The 22,046-nt window shown below is 43.1% G+C and overlaps 1 protein-coding gene across 10 annotated transcripts in view; it reads left to right on the plus strand.

The window, feature by feature from the left end:
* The window catches only part of RAPGEF5 (Rap guanine nucleotide exchange factor 5), a 328,587-nt gene that overhangs the window by 291,424 nt on the left and 15,117 nt on the right, over window positions 1-22,046 (plus strand). For all 10 annotated transcript variants that reach the window (XM_087860981.1, XM_087860984.1, XM_087860979.1 and 7 more), the window contains 8 exons: window positions 718-796; window positions 3,228-3,377; window positions 7,424-7,521; window positions 10,724-10,846; window positions 12,521-12,699; window positions 17,847-17,937; window positions 19,791-19,841; window positions 20,647-20,734. In XM_087860981.1, coding sequence (XP_087717107.1) covers window positions 718-796; window positions 3,228-3,377; window positions 7,424-7,521; window positions 10,724-10,846; window positions 12,521-12,699; window positions 17,847-17,937; window positions 19,791-19,841; window positions 20,647-20,734 — 859 coding nt within the window. The remainder of the gene's footprint in view (window positions 1-717; window positions 797-3,227; window positions 3,378-7,423; window positions 7,522-10,723; window positions 10,847-12,520; window positions 12,700-17,846; window positions 17,938-19,790; window positions 19,842-20,646; window positions 20,735-22,046) is intronic.

Consider the following 22,046-nt stretch of genomic DNA (forward strand, 5'->3'; position numbering starts at 1 on the left):
TGCATGTTTTTGGAATCTCAGAGTTTCCCCAGTGTTCCTAGACTGATATAAATTTGAATTTGAAACGTTGATGTAAAAAAAAGAAAACAAAAACACAGGCAAGAATCTTGACTGCAGGGGTGAGGAAGTCTAGTGATAAGCAAAAGGTTTGTACTTTTCAACCCGACAGAAAGAAAAGGAGGAGTGTATTTCCTATTCACCTTGAAGGGGAAATGCAAAATGAGAAGTCAGGCACAAGTTTCGTAGAAGCTGATCTGTCAGGTGGATAATCATAATGAATAATGGAGCTATGTCCCTTAAACAAGTCATTGTGCTGCAGCAGAAGTATGCAACCGGCTCGAAGTTGCTTTATGCAAAAGCATGGCTAATGTTGGGTTGTCTCTCTCTAGAGAGGAATCTGTGGATGTTTGTAGTAGCCAGAGGTTCAAAATCGTGCCAATACTCTCCAGCATGTTGCGGGGAATAATTATAGGAGCTTGTTGCCTGCGCCTGGCTTTGGCCAAGGTCTGTTACGTTGCTCAGAATCTCTACCTCCACGTGCATTAATAGAGGCGACTCCCTATTGATTCCTCTAAAATTGGGTGGGTGGATTTCATATTTTAAAAAAAAGAAAGAAAGAAAAATTGGCCAGCTCTTTTGGAACATGTTGTAAACAGCTATGGTTTTCCAAAGGGCAGGAATGCATTCATTCATTGTTCTCTTTCTCGCTTCTCACAGAATAAAGCCCTTTTCCACCAATTCAGTCTTAAGGAGAACTGGCTCCAGCATAGAGGAACTGTGACTGAAACAGAGGAAAGTGAGTGTGATTTTAACGAGGGGGAGGGGTAGGTGGAGTAGCGGTTAATCACCCTCATTCTCCAGCACTAACACATCAGCCTGCCTTGGACCATTTCCAGCTGTCACACCCCTGTGACAAGTATGTTCGCACTGAATATGATGGTCTTTATTTTCTTGCCTTGAGTGTTGCTGTTTTCTTGATCATACACCAGTGTCTCAGGGACCAAGGACGTTTTTTATTTGGAAGGAAGGAAAGAAGACTTCGAAGAGCCTCTTTACTTTCTTGGAGAGAGGTGCAAAATTGCCTGGAAGGTACCACCTGTTCCTCTTGGCTGCTTTCTCCCTTGATCTGTCAGCCCATTGCCTGGGACTGGCTGGAAAGCCCACTAAAGCCAACGTACGGGGCTTTGGTGGGGTCAGTCCCTGAGATGTAGAGAAGAGACTCTTGGCGAGAATAGTGGAAAGAAGGAAGTGCAACTGAAATTCCCCGCAAGGCAAGGCTTTTCCCTCGGGCAGTGCCACATGCGCAGTCTGCCCACGGTCAGCGCTCCCTTCTGCTCCCTGGCAACAGGGCTGGGGACCCACTATGAAGAAGGCTGTTCGCACCGTAGGGGGCGGGGTGGGGGGGTCACCCTTTAGCCCCCTGACGGTGTTGCCTGCTGTGTTACTACCTTGTAACAGAACAGGAAATGGTTTCCTCCTGTTTTCATAAAGGTCGAGCCAAGTGCAGAGCCTGGGGAGACATTCACCTATTGTGACTAGGAAACTTCTCTTTGAGCCCACCTCTCTGTATGTGCTGAAATTCTAAGTGTGAGCGTTTCACGTCTGCTCAGCTTCTCACATACTTAAACAACAGAGTGTCACACTGATGCTTCTCCTGCTACATAGTGGTTGTGGAAGCTGGGAAAGAAATGATCTTACCTCCTGGGGCGCCTGGGTGGCGCAGTCATTAAGCGTCTGCCTTGGGCTCAGGGCGTGATCCCGGCGTTATGGGATTGAGCCCCACATCAGGCTTCTCCGCTATGAGCCTGCTTCTTCCTCTCCTACTCCCCCTGCTTGTGTTCCCTCTCTCGCTGTCTTATCTCCTTCAAATAAAAAAATAAAATCTTAAAAAAAAAAAAAAGAAAAGATCTTACCTCCTAATTCCTTAGTTGCTGATCCTTCAGGCTGATTTGTCTTACAGTTTAACTGGATAATTTCCCAAGCTGAGTTACAAACAGTATAAGTATTTCGAGACCCCTGGCCTCTTTTTGTTCATCAGTTTATTAAGCAGGTAGTAAACTGTCCTCGTATTCAGTGGTTTGTGCACTGGATCTTGTCTTGCTCAAGAATTGTATTTTTCTGTGGAAGCAAAAAAGCTTTTTTTGCCTCTCATGTGTCAGTTGACAACATATAAAACAACCGTTTGTTAGAGGCTGTTGTTTTAGTGACACACCCAACCAAACCAAGACCTTCTGGTGGCGTGTTCACTTTGAGGTTCCTACCTGTAAACTCATAGTTTTTCTTTTGCTTCATTTGCCTTTCTGTGGAAACCATCCTGGGTTTATTTTTGTGGGGCCATTTAAATTGCATGTAAGCTTTCTCTAGGAACTACACTCCCCCTTTGTTTTTTATTTTTTGCAATACGGCAGAGAAGAATATCTAAATGTATTATCTTTTTGAAAGAGCTAGTATTTTATAATTCAAAGTAGCTGCTGTAAGAAGCAAGCAATGTATCAGTTATGTCCACTGCTATTAAACAGTTTCTACTCTCAAATCATAAAGAAAATTTTTTCCAGGACCCCGAGTTACCCTGATAGTGATGATGTCCTAGTAATAATTATTTGCACTGCAGACAATAAAAAGGAAATTTAAAGGGCTAGAAATGTGGTTTCTGTTTGGAAACCAGACTCACCCCCATCTTGATCAGGGACATCGTTATTAAATGATCAAGACGCCTGAACACAAAAACCAGGGCAAACTGGCAGATTTTTTAGAGAAGCTTATGAGAACTCTAATGGCAAAATGTGGTATTCCTAATTGAGCCACTGCGACTGTCCAGAAATGGAGTGTAAAATAAAAATGTGTGAGTTAGATATCTTAATATAGTGCTTTGAGAAATGTCCGTAACCCTCCAAGAAGGGGCTCAGAGCCCCCCATTCCGCTGTGCCGTGGTCAGGCCGTCTCCACCATGAGCTCATGCTTTTGTGACATGGGTCTGATTACGGTTGGGAAGCCTACATCCTTGGCCTGCTCATTCACCAGCTTTATAACGTCTGTATCTCCTGTGTGGGCAAGCACACATTTCTATGTGGATGCCCTCAGGCACCCATGTGCAGACATAAATATGTAAATCGGGTTGCTTGGGTTTTATACTAAAGAGAGTAGGAAGGGGGTTGCCTTCATTTGCAAAAGTCCGTACCTCATGGCCACAGCCCTCTGTTGACTAACAATTCTTGTGTTGTGTGCAGTTTTTTGCCACGTGTACATTACGGAGCACTCCTATGTCAGTGTGAAGGCAAAAGTTTCCAGTACCGCGCACGAGATCCTGAAGGTTGTGGCAGAAAAGATCCAACATGCGGAGGAGGATCTGGCCCTGGTGGCCGTCACGTTCTCTGGGGGTAAGCTGTTTTCTGTCCTGGAATATTCATCTTTCACTGGATCACCTCTGAAAGGAGGAGAGCCGACATTTTTATAGAGTAAATGTGCGGCTTGTCCCTTCTGGGTCCGCAGCTGGATGACCACAGTAACAATAAGAAGCTGCCTCGCAGAGGCGTTTCCATGACAACAGCTGGATACTGTTAGATCCTGAATTTCCTCCCCAAGAACTGAATAAAGGGCCATGCCAGTGTTTTGAAATATATTATAAAGCTTTTCATATTTTATACTCTAGATAAGCCTTCTATTTTCATATTTAAATTAACTTGGGAAATTGCTAAAGGATGAAATTACTTTAGGAAGGAAAAAGAAAGACAGCCTTGAACTAGTCATATTGCTGGCTGACAGTTTAATACTTAAAAAAGACTCCCCGTTGAAGGAAATAAAAACTCCAATAAGCTGAAAGCTCGCAGGCAGCGTTCTTTCAGGTGGACGTGGGGAGCGAGGTCTGGTTACAGCTTTTCCTTCTGCTGGGCCTTATTTATCCTCAGAGAATGGTTTATTGTCTGTTTCGAATAAGATCACACAGATTACAAGCTGACACTATTGATCTACGTGACCTGAACAGACCCCTTCGTTTTCACTGGGGCCTGTCAGATCTCAGTGTTGCTGGCCTCCTTTTTGGCTTACAATCTTTATTTAATATCTCATTAACCCTGAGAAAAATACAAAGAAAGTGACTTAGCATCAGTAGTTGAAAAATGGGAGTACTGTGTGAACTAATCAACCAGAGATGGGGCGGGGAGCAGAAAAGCTGTGTTCCTGTTTACCCTTTGTTATCATGCTGGGGGAAGGAGATCAGGATTTAACTTGGTGTTAAAGCATTTCTGTGACAGAATCTTCTGTTGCTCTGTTACTCGGAAGCAGATGAAATGGTCCTATAAGCTAGTGGATTACATATGCAAACTGTATAGCCCTTCTCCCTGGGCCTAATGAGAGTCTCTCCTCCCTCTCAAGGGGCCCTAATTGTGCATCCCATCAAAACATTATCTAGAGAAAAAGAGCAAAAGTGGGAGAAACAGCTGGACTATATGAATTTTAATCAGAGAGTGTTGAATTTTTAATAAAATATTTAAAGCATTCCAGATAGATACGATAAATGTGTATTATATTAAATTTTAAGTTACCAAAAATATTAAATGATTCCAAACAATATTACATTTCATCAAAACCAACATTTGCCTCTCAAGACAGTACCATTACAGAAAGTAGTCATTGGGTCCCCATTCTGGAGGAAGAAGGACCCTAAGTGAACTTGGTAGCATGACTGAGGCCCCTCTCCCTCGGGGCTGACTCAGAGTCAGCCCAGGGCCACACATGGATCTGGAAAGTAATGAGTAGCTCTTTTACTACCAATATCTGTTTGATGGCCATGAAATACTGTTTTTACACTCTATTAAATTAGATCCATCAGGGAGGCCAACGTCATTCTAATGTGTATAGACTCATTGCTAATCTTCTCTAGAAATACCAGCTTATCTCTTGAATTATCCCACAGATTTGGAAATGTGCCATTATTTCCCATCAATTAGTACTTTTGTCTGTTAAGAACCTTTCTGCCCGTGGCTTAATATCCTCCAAGCAATAATGCTTAATGAAGAAAAAGAAGGAAAAAAACAGAGTTTAATGTATTCCTTGCTCTAGTTACCTAATTTTCAGTAAATAATGTTTTGAATACTACAAAATGAAATGACGGTGAGGTCTACTCTTATTTTCTTTTTGTCAAAGAAAGTTTTAAAATGTTGCAAATGTTGTAGGTGTTGTGGATTTTTCTAAAAGGACTGGTACTGTTATCCTCATGGCTTTCAGTAGGTTTCTAGCTCTTTTATACCCAGAGCGGGTACAATGTATGTAGTAACAGAAACCTACCTACCTCGTTTATCAGAGCTTAAAATTCTATGAGCTTTTGTCTTAGAGAGTATAGTGACAAACCTGAAAATAAGAAAAAAAAAACATTTCCCGGAAAATGGAAAAGTTACTGTCGGAAAGCCATGGTAGGGTGCCTGGGTGCCTCAGTCGGTTAAGTGGCTGCCTTCAGCTTAGGTCATGATTCCAGAGTCCTGGGATCAGTCCCGCATCTGCTAGTCAGGGAGTCTGCTTCTCCCTCTGCCTCTCCCCACTGCTTGTGTGCTCAGAGCTCTCTCTCTCTCAAATAAATAAATAAAATCTTAAAAAGAAAGGGGGGGAGGGAGGAAGGAAGGAAGAAAGCAAGCAAGCAAGCCATGGCATTTTATTCTGTAGCAAGGGCAGAATGGCTCTCACAAATTCCAATGTAAGGTGGACATGGTCACACAGGCTTGCAAGAAATTGTAGCTAGAGAAAGAGGGAGAAGAGGTGGGAGAACTTCAGAGCCCAGCTGTGTGGGACCATTTACCACATGTCAACAGCCTGACATGAAAGTGCTATTGATCTTTATAATGCTGGGCCATAAAGAATATATTGGATTATCATTTGTGTACTCTGTATTAAGCAGAAATGTTCAAAACAAAATTTGGCCTTTGAACTGATTAAGTTATCTAGAAAAAGATACATGGACCAACCATGTGTGGGTAACTAAAAAGCTGAATTAGAAGCTGATTATGTTACAGAGCACTAGACTTGAGGATAAGTTTAGTCAGTTCCCATCTGCAATTTGTAGTTAGGAGGAGGACATTTTTCTACAAAGAAGGCTATTTTGTTGTAAGAGAGCTCCAACGATGGTAGAAACGTGGCTGACAGGAATAATTTGTAAAAAGGGAAATAGAAGAATACATGAAAAATACTCGGCCTCTCCAGTAGTCAAGAAATTTAAAATAAACTGAGATTCTAGTTTTGGTTTTAGCTAAATAGCAGACTTACCGCAAGAAATGATCAGTGTTGGTCAGTGTAAGAATTTGAAAGCAATTTGGCAATTTGTATCAAAAACTTTAAAAAATATTCGGGGCGCCTGGGTGGCACAGCGGTTAAGCCTCTGCCTTCGGCTCAGGGCGTGATCCCGGCGTTATGGGATCGAGCCCCACATCAGGCTCCTCCGCTGTGAGCCTGCTTCTTCCTCTCCCACTCCCCCTGCTTGTGTTCCCTCTCTCGCTGGCTGTCTCTATCTCTATTGAATAAATAAATAAAATCTTAAAAAAAAAAAAAACCTTAAAAAATATTTATTCCCCTTTGACCTAGTAATTCCATTACTGGGAGTCTATTTTTAAAAATCATCTATGAGCAGCCAGAGATTTATGCATAAGGATGTTGACTTCAGCAGTGTATATTATGGCTGCTATAATAATAGATCCCATTTATCAAGCCCCTGTTATGTGCCAGACCCCGTGCTAGTATTTACATATATCTTGCCATCTGATTGATATGACAAACACATTGGAAACTATTAAATTGGTCAAAATAGAGGAAAGATTACATGGTGGCATAATGGACTGTTATGTAGCCAATTAAACATGACATACATAGTTAATATGACAAGTGGATAAGTGCTTATAATAAACTCAGAATATAAACCATATATGGAATACCTGCAAATGTGTATGTATGTATGTACGCATACTAATTATGAGCGCCTATGTGTAAGTAATTGCAATTATATGTATGCGTAGATGTTGTTTACACACATCTACATCAAGATCAGAGCAAAAACGTATTCAGATGTTACTAACATTACCATCCTATGGTTATCATACAGTGATGGGATTGCGAGTGAATTTTACTTTCTGCCCTAAACTGTTCTGTGTTCTAAAAAAGTAACTAAATATTGTAAGAGGGAATTGCAAAGCCTTCCACTTCATGGTTATTGAACAGTGAGGTCCACGGTCCCATTGGTGCCATTGCACGGAGGATGCAGAACTGAATTAAATCTGCATTCTGTTTATTTAATAAAGAATAAATGAAATAAATAATAAAAAATAATAAATAGAAATATTTATTTTTCTTTGGCAGTTTTCACTCTTTAGATATACTGTGTATGCCTACACTGTTCTTGTGTTTCTAATTACTCTTTCTTTCTTTTTTTTTTTTTTTAATAAAGAAAAGCATGAACTTCAGCCAAATGACTCGGCCATCTCCAAATCCCTTGAAGCATCTGGTCGGTTATATGTCTACCGAAAAGACCTAGCTGACACTTTGGTAAGGACTTTTAGCCTTTACTTGAAACACAAATGGCAAACAAAGCCATATTTTTGTATGTTTTATAATGAATGTTAGAAAAACACATCAAACTGCTTCCTCCTCTAGCCAGCAATACACTTGGCAAACCCCACTGCCTTTGCAAATCAAAGACGGTACACCTTGGGGAACCTCAGCCTTTCTTAAATCAAACCTGCTTCTCTCTGGGCCTCTGAAACAAGGGATATGAGAGAAGTGACCCACCCTGTCCATTAATCTTAATTCCGTTCCTTCTTTTTTTGGTGGATATGAGGAGATCCGGCTGAGCCATGTACCCTGTGCAGATTTAGGGGGAAAGAGAGTCTGTCTTGTTTCGGTCTGTTTGGTGCACTTTGATTGTACCATTCTCTGGAACAAAGGGTCAATTATCAGCCTTCCCCATGTAAGAAGGGCTCATAACAATGGTATATCGGATGCCAGTGAGGAGTAAGACTTTGAAGAAATGTAGAACCCATGCTGTAAGTTATTTTCATTTCAAATATACGAACATTTACGCCTAAGCAGATGATACGTCATTATTTCCTAAGAACCTCAGCCTGCGTTTGCTCTCTGCATGGTGGGATCAGACCTCAGCCCCATCACCTATAAAGAGCGGGCTCTGCCAGATCATGGTGGTATCATCTAGAGCCATGGTCCTGGTCTATTCAGGGAGCCGTCCCTGGGATGGTTCTTTGTAGCTGACTCCTGTTGTATTTGTCATTGAGGAATGTATATGCCACATGGGTTCACCAAAACTGCTTATAATAAAAATATTTTATGTAAAATTATCTACAAGCATCAACCTACCAGAATACTAATCATTGTCATTGTTTGCACTTACTGCCAGACAGTTAGGTGCTGGGTAATTTACGTACAGTATCTCATCTAACATTGCCAGTAACCCAGTGACGTTCAGGGAGGCTGAGTAAAGGAAGTGCTTCCTGCAGCCAAGTAAGGGAAAGTGCTCGGACTCCAGGCCAAGAATATTTGCCTCTGAAGCTCTTACACGTTCCTTTCATTTGTATGTGATGAGGGAGCAAAAGCAGAGGGAAACTTCCGTCTTACCTGGGCCTTTCTCCTTTGAGTGTCCGTCAGCACGTCACGGGTTCTGTGTCTGTCCATGCTGTAATTCCATCAGCAAATGTGACAGACAGGATACCACACAGCATCCTCAAGTAAACAGTGAGACTGGCTTGACTTCAACCCTCCCTGTGGAGGAGGACAATCTGCCCTGTAGCTTCTGTGGAGCTCCTGGGTGACGGTGGAGACACACACTCTGTCCTCCTCGTGCTCCCCACAGACTTCCTGGCAGTTCCCTGGTGTGCACACCCAGAGCTCCTCCTACCATCGACCGGGGCCAGCTTCAGAGGAGTAGACTGCAGGCCTAAGCAATGTCCTTGTGGAGTAAATGGGTGCTCTCAAGTACATTTCCAGATGAGCCGGTTGCCTTCCTGCCCTCAGCTGTTTCCACCACCAACTCTGCAAACTGCCGGAGAGTCCCCTGTTGGAATCATAGCATTCAGTGTTTTATCTCCAAAAGATTTCATTTGAAATGGAATACTGTAAGGGCAGGATAGATAACATGTGGGACCACTAGCACCCGCTCCACTTACATATGGAAGAGTTAATCTTCTCAGAAAGGGGGAATTAGAGCCCTGAGTGAATGGGTTAGAGAAATAGAAAGTGTTTGTTGGAGAGGGCCGTAGACAGCCTTGGATAACCAGAGGGCAGTACCAGGGCGAAGGTGCATTTAGGGAGAAAGCAGGAGGGATAAAAAGCCAAGTGAAAATATCCTTACATCTCCAAATTAGTATGCAGAGATTTATGTTAGTTCCCAGCTCTTGGCTGTCCCACGGAATGCCTGCAGTGTAGGGGGCCATCTATCTGGTTCCAGACTAATCAGGCTGTGAGAAACGTGGGCTTTCCCCCCACTCAGCATTTGCCCACGCATTCTTTCGGTCCGCCCTCATTGAGCTCCCCCCTATGTCCCACTCTCGGCTAAAGGGACAATTTGTACCTTGCCTTGCACTGAAAAGAATCCAGTCTGTGGACAAGCTCTGGGAAGATCTTTTGTCATTTGTTTTTATTTTTGTTTTGTTTTTTTCCAAAGTAGGAAACCTTTTCATAATAGTAAAATTTGTAAAATGCAAATAATTTTGCAGTTTTAAAATAGGAATTAATGTTTGGAACCTGAAATACACCCTTCATCCTGTCATGTCAGTTATTTTTGCAAAGTCCCATGCTGGTTTTTTTTTCCAAGTCATTAACAATTTTAACATCATTAACTACTCAAATCCAACCCCTCAAATGGGAGAATGTTTTTTGTTAAGAAAACGCTAAGCCAATGTGGGGCTCAAACTCACAACCCCAATATCGTGTGCTCTAATGACTAAACCAGCCAGATGCCCCTGGAGAATTTGTACTTTAATTAGAAAATATCAAATATTTTGAAAATATGCCAGATAATTTTTAATAAATGAACAGTGACAAAATATTTAAAGTTTTGGCGGCATTTAATAATTCCATGCCAGATTTTAAGGAAGTATTATTAGCGGACTCATACCTATTTGTGTAGGTAAAGCAGCAGATTCTTAAAATAATCATCCGCCATGGGGTATAAATGAAGTAACTTTTTTTTTATTTCTTGTTTAAATTTTTATCACTTTCCACAGGCATTTTAATAAAATTTGTAAATGTGTGTCTGGGATGAGGCTTGTTAAACGTATTTCCTGTAAAAGCCGTGTCTGTCTTTATTGAAGTGCACCATGACATTTCTTTTGTTTGTTTTTATACTAACCTGCTGGCACATTAATTCTTACCAGAAGCCAAAGTGATTTCAGGGCTTTCGCTTTCATTATGCTGTCTGCTGGGGCAGTGTTTTATAATCAGATTTGTGGATGCGTGCACGTGTGTGTGTGTGTGTGTGTGTGTGTGTGTGTGTGTGTCGGGGGAGGGGCAGGCTAACTCAGTGAAGTATCATTGATCACATTCTACTGTTTCCAAGGCTGTTTTCCAAATTGGTTGTAACTCAACCAAAGATGAACAGACCAGGGAAAATATTAAGTGCACTCAGACAAGATTACTTTCCTAATCTGGGCTTCTAGTGGCTTTCTGTGGACAGCCAGTTCCGTGCCAAATATTTGGGAATTACTGAGGATCCTTTTGCTTCCGTCTGTTGGTTTAGAACCCATTTGCAGAAAATGAGGAATCACAGCAAAGGTCGATGAGGATTTTGGGAATGAACACTTGGGATCTTGCTCTAGAATTAATGAATTTTGACTGGAGTCTCTTCAATTCAATTCACGAGGTAAGAAAGGAAGGAGAAGGTAAAATAAATGCTAATGTTACTTTAACTTTGCATTCTTTTTGAAGAGTACTTGTATGTGACTTGGTTTTAAGAAGACCCATCATCTGGTGATGCAGTTACGTTTAGGATGCCATAGCGCAAAAGATATTTGGGGACTTTAAATACATTGAAAGACTGACCCAAACCTAGGAAAATCAGAACACATGATCATGCTTTATTTGCTCCTGATATAATCATATGTGTACTGTAGTATAAAAATGCTCTATTTTTATATGTGTGAATACTTACGTATTTGCATGTTTATGAAGCTCTAATGGGGCTGAAGAGCCGTTTCACATGCGACAACTTTGATATCGATACTTTATTTTTTCCATAAAGTTCACAGTAGTTCTCCAAGAATCGTATTTATGCACTACCAGCATACACATTACAGTCATTCTTTTCCTCAAGAACATTCTATACATTTAGACCCTGCTGCAAAACTTTAAGTACTTTCTTGAAACTTTGGAGATATATTTCAGATTTTTATGTTCATCAGCCCTCCCTTTGGAGACAGCTTAAACATTTATAAAATAATAGATTAGGGGCAAAATGCTACTGACAATCTAGGAATAAACGTAGCCAGCGGAAAGGCTCACAGGAATCAGGAGGTGAGAAATGAGACCGCTGTCTGCAACCTGATGTTGCATTTGCTTTGCCATGTAGTGAAAAGTTTCATTACAAATAGCCTTTCCTTCTGCAGAAGCTCAGGCCCCCAACAGAAGCTCAGGCCCACCTTGGGGGCCTGAGCTTCTCTTGCATTTTGGAATGTCTTTTCAATGGCCTCATTGAAAAAATTCCAACATTATAATCTAAATTTAAGCAGTTAGTGAACTCCTTCAAGCTAAATGATTTGTGTCTTTGGAAATGTTAATAGAGGAGGATGTGTCCCTGTTTGTGCTGCTTTCTCAGTGGGAGCGTGGGAGTCACTTCTGGAAAGTGTGCACGCCCCTTCGATTAAAAACAAATCCCTTGCTCTGCATGTGATCAGCCTATATAAATAGTCGCTCGTCTTGCTCAATTTTGTAAATTTTGACCTTACCCTAATCTCACTCTCTCTCTGTTTATGATTTTACTGTATCTTTTATCCATGGTTCTCAAAGAGTGGGTACCCAGACCAGGATCAGCAGCACCACCTGGGAGCTTGTTACAAATGCAGGTGTGGGGCCCCCACCACAGACCTACTGAAGGAGAAAATCGGGGGGCTGGGGCCCAGCGAGCTGCTGTAACAGGCCTCCAGGTGATCCTGGTTCACACTAAAACTTGGGAAACCCCTGTGGAAAGAATGTACGTACACTAGTGACAATCATTTCCACTTGGTTTTGCCCGTATAACAAGTTCAGAAAGTTCGACTTTGATTCAGCCTGTCATTTAAACTTTAGAACTTCTTATATTTTCGTGTAAAACTGGGTCATCTGCACATTCTAAAAATAAAATTTTTGTGAGGATGCTAGGTGAACAGTATTTAATAAGGCCTCTCTAAAACGGCATTGTTTCAAATTGAATCTATTGTTATGTTCTCGTGACACGTGATGAGGTGAGAGTGGCTACCTGAGGTCGCCTTTAAAATGGACTTTTGCATCAGCTTGTCTTTGTGCTAAAGATCAATGCGGGTGTGCATCCCTCTTCTTGCAGCAAGAGCTGATCTACTTCACCTTCAGCCGGCAAGGCGGTGGGGAGCACACGGCCAACCTCAGCCTCCTGCTGCAGAGATGCAACGAGATCCAGCTCTGGGTGGCCACGGAGATTCTGCTCTGCGCTCAGCTGGGCAAGCGGGTGCAGCTGGTGAAAAAATTCATCAAAATCGCTGCACAGTGAGTTTCTGGTGGTGAAAAGCGCAACTCCTCTCTTCTCCTTGAGAGAGTCCATTTTTTTTTCCTTGTGATAAGAAGGGTTAGGAGGTAAAAGTAGAATATTGAGTTAAGTGACCAAATGATTGAAAATATCTGTTCTTGACTGTTATGCCTTTGCCTTTGAAGTGCTTGTACTTTGAAGTCAATGTCAGAGTACCGGACTCAGGCGCTCTGCTCTGAGCTGCGGGACGGTTAAGCAGCCAGCACACGCATGCTCCATCCCGCAGCTGAACTGCAGTGTGGCCAGTGAGCTACAGCGGGCTGGCGAAACGGGGAGGACGATGTTGGGGGGGGGGGGGAGTAACTGCAAATCAGATGCATTCTAGGATTCTGTTCTTGGCTGCTTGATGCCCACCGGGCAAACTTCGCAAACTCCTCCCCAGGCCCAGCCCTGAAGGGTCCCATCTGACCTCGGGGCCTCACCCACTGGGTGCACTCCACACTGCAGCCACTCTGAATGGCTGTCTGTCCCATGCACACCATCCTCTAGGCCTGGGCATGGCGTAGTTGGCTCTGCCCAAGTGACCACTTCCACCTTGCAAATTGCTGTCATTCTTTAAAACTTAGGTCAAATGTTGCTTCCTTCCTGAAGCCATCTCTGAATTTCAGATGCAGGGTTAACTACTCCCTTCCCCCACTCTCCTTCACACATGTGCTTTTTCCCTTTTAACTTTTTTATTCTATGTATTAAACTTCAGTGTTATATAGAATCCCTTCACTTGGCTGTGTTAGCCTCCAGAGGACGGGGGCCATTACTAATCAAACATTGTACCTGATATGCCTGATGCAGAACTTGGTAAATAGCAGGGACTCAGTAAAGGTTAGTTGAATGACATTTTAGTAGCTTTCTGAGAGCATCGCTTAAAATACCAGATTTTTAGTACCCCGAGACTGCTCTTGGAACAGCCTCCCGACAGAAGTAGGCAGCATGAATCAGAATCTTTCCCACTTCTTTCTATTTCCCATTTTATTTCTCCTTTGTCTTCCAAAACAGTTTTTACATCACACAGTTTTGGAGTTTACAGCAGTGTAATATGTTCAGGAACTATGTATAGGTCACTCATTACTTATACAGATCCTTGCAGGGGAACCATAGGTTTCCATGCAGAAACCAGACAGACCCAACACCCAGTCCATGCCACTGAGGAGTTTGCAACCTGCTGGAGGGGATACTTTGATAACTCAGATGGCTAATGTGCAAAATAGAACGGGGGAGGTGCCTTATTCTGAGATCAAATTCTACTGGGGCTTTGGAGGGGGAAGCTTGTATGCTAATGATGTGGAAAAGGAGGATTCGAAAACATTTGTGAAGGAAGTAGCATTCAAGGCTGTATTTGAATTCTGGGGGGAACTGGACAGATAAGAATTCAGAAGTACGGACTCTCCACGGGGGTGAACCTCCCTGGAGGAGGGAGGCAGAGAGGTTCCGTGGAGGCAGACAGCATATGTCAGGGAAAGGAGCCTCATCCAGTTTGACCAAAATGAAGTGTTATGTGTACAGAAGTTGTGGGAGATTGATGTGCAAAGGAAGATAAAACCAAATTGTGAAGGATGTGGAATGTCAGATCGAAGAGTTTGGACTGAATTGATAAGACAGGGATGCATTGCAATTTTTGTGCGGGAGACTGACACCATCAGAGCTGTCCCTCAGGAAGGTTGATCTGAAGGTAGCACGTAGGCTGAACTATAGGCAAAGAGACCCCCAGAAGCCAGGGTATCTTGTTTACCTAGCAAGAGATAATAGAAGTACCCGGCGTGGTGTTCGGTGTGACTGGGAATGCAAGGAGAGAGATACAACAGATATTCCTAAATCTTGGACAGTTTTTATGGTGAATAGTCCCTTTTTTTTTGGCCAGTGCATTCCAAATGACCTGTGAAATTTATAAAGGTGAGGCTCTTTTGGATAAAAGCTTTCTTATAAATGCCAGTTACTTGGAGAAATGGGACATTAATGTCCCAAGGAGTAAAATGACACCACACAGCTTAGTTCCAGTATGAGATTATATCTATCCTCAGGGAAATGAAATATATTCACATCTTCTCCATATGCCCCATGCTCTTGAATTATTTACTGTACTGGTCTCTCTATCCCTAGCCCATGGAATGGAATGCCAACAGAAACATAAAGTTAAATTCCTCATAATCACACTAGTAGGAATAACCAAGGGAAAACAGTAATTTCCATGATCATGAGGTGTCTCCCCTGCCTAAGGCATCTATTTGCATATTCATGTTTCCTTTCCTTCTCGCCCTCCCCATCCCCCACCTCTGTGGATTGAGTGGAGTTTATTTCCTCACACAGACAAAGGAGTGTTTGCTAAACTGGAATGTTTCAGTGTCAGTCTGTTCTTATCATGGAATGAATGAACCTTGGTAACAAAGGATTCCAGACCAGATTGGTATCCAATATTTGTAGTGTATCAATTTGTCTTCTAGAGAAATCATTTTTTCTTTTTATAGGTTCAGACGTTAGTTATATGTGCTTTTTTTTTTTTTTTTTTTTTTTGTAAGTATGACTACAAAAGAGATCTGGGCCAGGAAAATTGTTTATGGGATCTAAAAGATAAAAGGATGAGAATTCTATCTGATACTCCAGAAAGAGAAATGATGCCGAATAAAAAGGGGAGTAATAAACCTTTTTATAATGAATAAAAATAAAACCATTTCCCCAAAAAGTCTTGTTTTCAACTCCAGCAAATGCTGTCTGAAAGCCTTGCTGTATCCTGGGTATTTGGGTGACAGGCAGAACATACAAATGAAATGGCTAGATCCTCTAGCTGTAAGGAATCTAAAGTCTAGTGAGGAATCACAGGGCCATGGGGCTTCCATCATGCACTGAGTGGGACGACCTGGGAGTCAGAGCCTGCCACGGAGGTGCTTGTGGCCTAGGGGCGGGACGGTTCTCCCCCACCACAGAGGAACCTGCACCTCAAGTTAGCATACCAAGCCGTGGAGCTGCCTCAAGTCTGTTCCGGCTGGTGTGAACTTTCCAGGGGCTGAGGAGACAGAAAGGGAAGCAGGGTCAAAGTATGGATCCCTTTAGTCACCGATAATTTACAAAAACAGGTGGATTTCTAAATCATTGACCCGGAGGCATCTTGATGTGTTCATTCATGGAATATACCAAACAGCGTCCACCCAGGAGAAAGTCGGTAGAAACCGGATGAAGGGGCCAGTTAGACTGAGTTTCGGGTCCTCTCGCTGACCCCAAGGCTGCAGGCAGGGCCAGACGCCGGGCAAGGAAGACCCTGAGAGGCACAGCTCAGACCCGTGGAGGCTCAGTGGCGAGGGGCCGGCAGGACGGTGTGTACTCCAGATACTTCGGACCCTAGGTGTGGAGGTAGCAGTGCCTTTCCACATTCCTCTATTAGTGGGGATAGAACTTCCCACACGCTCCCTGGTGGGACCTTGTCTGGAGTCCAGGTGCAGCTGGGGGCAGGGGCGGCCCTGGGAGCAGCCCACTTAGGGAGGACCTGCCAGCCCACAGCCAGCTGTGTGTGTCTCTCTGGAAACAGCCCTGTTTTCCTGGCTTTGAACTAGATACTTTCTTACACGGCCTGTGCCACCAGAAAGCCATACACTTTCTGGAGACAGTTGTTAATATGTGTCCAGAACCTTTTAACGTTGAGATAGCTTTTTTTTTTTTTTTTAAGATTTTATTTATTCATTTGACACAGAGAGAGAGACAGCCAGCAAGAGAGGGAACACAAGCAGGGGGAGTGGGAGAGGAAGAAGCAGGCTCCCAGCGGAGCAGGGAGCCTGATGCGGGGCTCAATCCCAGGACCCTGGGATCACTCCCTGAGCTGAAGGCAGACGCTTAACGACTGAGCCACCCAGGTGCCCCGGGATAGCTTTTGGCCAATCATGTGATGAATGAATGTCTCACTTAAATAGAGGAACCATAAACCCAGTTAAAAAGTTTCATACACAGAGATACTCATTGTGGCATTCTGTATTGAATTGAATTGAGAATAAGCTGAATGTTAACAGTAGGGGAATAAGTAAACAAATCATGAAATGTGTTTTTGATGAAGTTATAGAGCCATTCATGATGATAGTGAGGAATTCATACTACACACTATCACACAGTACGATTGAGAAAGCAGGACTCTGAGAAAGCACACACCCTGTCCGCAAGTTCCGTGGGAGGCCCTGTGGGGATGTGGTGGTAGAGAGGGCATCTGGCCCCAGCTGGTACTTTTCATGCCCCAGGTTACTGTTAAGTGCTTTCATATTCCTTCATATTTATCAAGTTAGAGTAATTTCTTAATGTTAAAAACTTGGCTCAGAGAAGTGGTTTTTTTAAAATGCCCCAGATAAAGGAGTGTCTGGAACTCACAAGGTGTCCTGGCTGACCTGGGAGACCAAGCCCTCGCCACAGGCTTTGAAAATGAGGAATTTTGACCAATTAGGTTGAAGGGCATGATTGACATTATGCAGAACAGATAAGCTTACAGAGTGACTGGAGCTCAATGTGATTTTATTTTGCATTTTATTTCTTCCTTTTTTTCTCTAAATGAGATACGTGGGACAGTGTCCCCACAATACATGCCGTATTTTACATAGATACATATAATACAGTAGCTGTGTGGTTGATAGCAAAGAAAATGGGTCTGAATGTCATGGGAGGGGGAGCTTGGACTGGTGAGGGGTGAGGTGAGAGGGGTTTGTCTGTCAAAACGGAATGACAACATCCTGAGTATGGAGATGGGATAAGAGAGCTGTTACAATGAGAGTATGCTATATGTAAAGAAACATGAATTCAAGAGTTTTCAGTTGAAATTGTAAATGCATCATCCAAAATAGATTTTTTAAAAGGAGGAATCTTTTGAAGTGTCCGGAGGATGTCTGGAGCACAGATCTTTTCCTAGAGGTAAGAATGAGCTGGAGTGTTTGAGTCTGTCACCTGTGTGAGAAACATTGGAGGGGATACCACCAACCCCCCCACACGCAGGGGCACTCAGTGTGTGTTGGCCTTGGAGACAGAGTTCAGCGCCATCCTGGACGTTGAACTCTGTGGCCCAGGAGAGTCTTTTCAGCGTCATCTTTTGCAGTCAGCCCGCAAAAGGGTGTTGCTCTAAGTACCTTGTGCTTTCTTTATTCCACAGCTGCAAAGCCCAGAGAAACCTGAATTCTTTTTTTGCTATTGTGATGGGTCTCAACACTGCTTCTGTTAGCCGGCTGTCACAGACCTGGGAGGTGAGCCTTGGGGGTCCACGTGGAAAGGGGAGTGGGGGCTTAGGGATAAATGAAACTGAACGGGAAATGTTCCCGCGAAAGGCCTCTCTTCAAAATAAATTGATTTAGATGGTTTAAATGAGTTAAGTACTACTAGGGAAAAAAAAGTTAAAAATGAATGTGTCAGGTGGGACTCTTTTGATCAAATGGTCTTCAAAATGTTTCTTTTATTTATATAAAATACAATACATGAAATATATATTATATATGTGTTCGTATACATAATATATATGTATACACACAGACACACACACATATATGAAGGAAATAAAAATTGTAAAATGCTCCACAGCTAGAATTTGTTTTCTGCTCTGCTGCCATGATAGTGTGGTCCCAGTCCCTTGTTGGTCCTTTCAAGAGCGGGGCAGGTGTCCAGAAGCAGATTTGCGGAGGTGCTAATGAGTGTAAGCTAGGCCTCTCTCTTGCAGGGCCCCCCGGCAGTGTGTTCATGTGGTGATGTGTATCTGTATAAAATTTGCAGAAGTAAAGTAATTTTGTATTTTTTTTAAAAGAGGGCCCACAAAGTGTTAAGTTTCAGGCCTCGCAAGTCTGGGCTCTGTCCGTGTTGCATGACAAAGGCTACCTGGGTTCTAAGATGGAGAGGCCCACTCAAGTTAACCCACGTCCTGGGACACGGACGCTAAGGGCATATGTGGGAAGAGCTGAAACTGGGGCTTCCCTGAGTGTGGCCAGACACAGACTGAGGGCTCTGGCCTCTCCCCTGGCCCCATCACCTTCTTTCTTTGGGCTTTTGTTTGTCTCTCTCTCTCTCTCTCTTTGTTCCCTGCTGACTGGCTACCTCGCTGAGTGTACCATTTCTCTCCCTCAGCCTTTCTCTTGTACTGCCAAGGCTGCTCCCTGATGGCCCTGACCTGCATGTGTCTCATGCGGCCTCCTTAGCTTCTCTCCAGCCCCCTCAGCTTTGGCTCCTGTCACTACTCCATTCTCTTCATGGTTCCCAATTCTCACTCCTGCAAGATAGGCCAACTATCTTTGTGTGTGTGTGTGTGTGTGTGTGTGTGTGTGTGTGTGTGTGTGTGTTAGTAATCTCAGCACAGGGCTGTGAGCATCTTAGGGATTCACTTTCTTTGCTTTGGGGGCCATTCTCTATTGGAATGCATGGTGGTGACCTGAGGGTCAGGGTCAGTGCTCCTAAGAGGAGTGCAAAAGAAAAGAAACGAGAGGCCTGCCTGCCCTGGTTAAGCAAACAAGCCCTGCACACACATCACAAGATAAAAGGCAGAGGACAACAGATGCCACCATCGATCAGAGCAGGAGGGAAACCAGTGGCCAGCAAGGCTCAGAGGAGAGTGGACTTTGAATTAAACCTGGAGAGAAGTCTTGATGTGCAAAATTGAGAGGAGAAAGAATTCAGTTCAATTTAAACAGCATGCATTTCATGCACATATGGATGGCCTGCAATGTGCAGGGCCCTGCGTCGGCGCCGTGGCTGATCCAAAATGGGCCGGACCAATTAGAAGAGTACATAGTGATGAAGGAGTGATATGGAACTGAAATCCCAGTTTGTATTAAAAAATCACCAGCGTGTGGAATGTCTAACCCGCCAGATTCCTGCGCCATGTAGCCGTTGCTTATTTTAAACTGTTTTTAGCAACGTTCCCAAGGAATGTCACATTAAGGAATGATGAATATTGCACCGTGGGAAGCAGTCCTGGTAGAACCAAATGATAGAGGTGTTTGTGGTCAGAAACGTGACACGTGGAAGCTCAGCTTAGTAAACGTTCCCCCCTTGGTGCCTCTGAAAGTAATGGACTTCTCTGACCTTTTCTTTTTTGTATTTTGTTTGATTTTAGAAAATCCCTGGGAAGTTTAAGAAACTTTTCTCTGAACTTGAAAGTTTAACAGTAAGTAGTGAGCCAAACGGGACTTACTCTTCAAATTAATTTTATAACACCGAATTTCTTTGTAGATTGCAGTGGCCGGGACCCACACTTTACTATGTCTGGTAGCTTAGACTAGATCACTTGTACATGAAACTGTAGCTTTTCTTCTTCTGGAGGGAAGCTGGCAGTTAATGCTTCTTCCTTTCCATGGAGAAAGGTAGTGAGAATGGTCCTTTGACGTGATTTGCAGAATGCGGGTTTGTGAGTACATCGTCCATGTCAATGCCTACAAAATTAATTGGTATAAATGGAATGTGCAGTCAGTATCTTATGCATGATTCTTTTCTCCTTTTTCTCCTTTCTACCATTTCTTAGGTTTAGATTTTTAAAAATGTCTAGTTGCTTTTCAGAACACAATAAAACAGAGTTCACTTATTTTCTGTGCATTGTCCGTGCATCATGAGGGAGGTTTTTCTTTGCAGTGCACCTAACAAAAGACTTTGGGGTTACCTCATGATAGAAATTATGCAGAGGAAACTGTACTTAAAGAACCTATTTGAGGAAATAATAGGGCAATCAAAAGGTGCCTCTCTTTTGCAGTCATTTCCCATTATTGTAAACCAATAAGTTGACTTTTATTCATTGCCTGCATTTCCTGCCCTAATTTAGTGAGTTTATTCTCCTAGGAAACCTTTATCTACTTTGTCCTGAGGAAGAACCTCTCGATATTTAAATCATGTTCAAATTGTATAGCAAACGTGGATTTAGAATTGTTTCTATAGCACATTGATTTTTCTTTCTCTTTGTAATCTGCTTGGTTTGGCAGGATCCTTCCCTGAATCACAAAGCCTACAGAGATGCATTCAAAAAGATGAAACCACCCAAAATCCCATTCATGCCGCTGTTGCTTAAAGGTAACAATTTTCTATCTTTTATGCTGTCCAATTCCTTCTTCAGAAATGTATCACTCTAACTGTACAGGGCAAAAAAAAGGCAGGGGGGGGCTCTCGGTATATTCCTTTAGAGTAATTCTGACGTTCAGACCTAACCACGTTTGCTGGAGATCGGTTTTGCAAATGCTCAATTATGTCTGAGGTAGCCGAGATACTTAACTGTATTTGAGAGATACCAAAGCATTTTCACCTGGCTCACAGAACTTAGCAGTGGAAACTTGTGTTTTTATTTTGCTGTGCTCTAAGTGCAATCTTATTTTCTTGGAGTTGACCATCCACCTAATTCAACCACGAGTAGGGCTGGGAGAAAGAACCCAAACAGATCGTGGGCTGCGTTTGCAACTTAAATTTCTGAGAGCTAACCGCCCGGCTGCTGCTGTGTGAGAAATACCTGTGGCCAACCCCAGCAATATAGGGTATGAAAATTATTGGTGGAGAAGGGACTGTCTTCTTTCTGGCCGTAGCATCCATTTGGGAGAGTATGTGACGGCTGCAAGCCGGTCCACTGGCTTCTCTTCTGTGGAGCACCAAATAATTCATCCCGAAACATGTTAGCTCAATTTGCTGATGAGATCTCAGTGGTCTCTTTCAAACCAAGACAGTTAATTAAAAGGAAGTGCTGCTAACATTCACTATATATCCTACCTATGTGCTTTCCAGGAAAACGGGATTTGGTCCTTTTTCTTGGCCATATTTTGATTCTTTCCAAGGGATTTTATAGGAAGGCTTTTTATCTAGCCTCCACCTTCAGAGGCTTGTAATTACTGCTGGGTCTGGCCCCAGTAACTGGTCTCATAAATGTGATTCTGGAAATGAGCTGCCCGGGAACCCGATTGCTGGATGGCCCGGCCCTTCTCCTCCCAACCCACCCCTCCCCCATCGCTGTCCCCACTGGCTGGGATGCTGATATTCCCTCCTCAGCTTCTCTCCAGAACAACCGGAGCTTGGAGAATTACTGAGCTGCTGTGATCCCTGCCGCTCCTCATCTACTCTGCAGCTAGTGTGAAGCAGGAATCTTCCTGAAACAATACTCTATTAGCACAACTGAGGCATGCAGATGCTTCATTCAAGCTGAAAAGACTCTGCTAAATGTAAATGGATGAAATAGGGAGAGATTGTGATGCCAGAATAACAATTTAAAAGTTTATTCAGGCTTATAATTTTTATTTGCAAAATAAAACATCGTCTACTGGAGAGTGGGGGTGGCAGGTGGGAAGTAACAGATTCCCTTAGACACAAATAGGAAACACAGGAAATGATGACAGATCTGGGA

The sequence above is a fragment of the Ursus americanus genome, chromosome 3, assembly GCF_024610735.1.
Source record: "Ursus americanus isolate L20-20 chromosome 3, mUrsAme1.1.p, whole genome shotgun sequence".
Lineage (NCBI taxonomy): Eukaryota > Metazoa > Chordata > Mammalia > Carnivora > Ursidae > Ursus > Ursus americanus.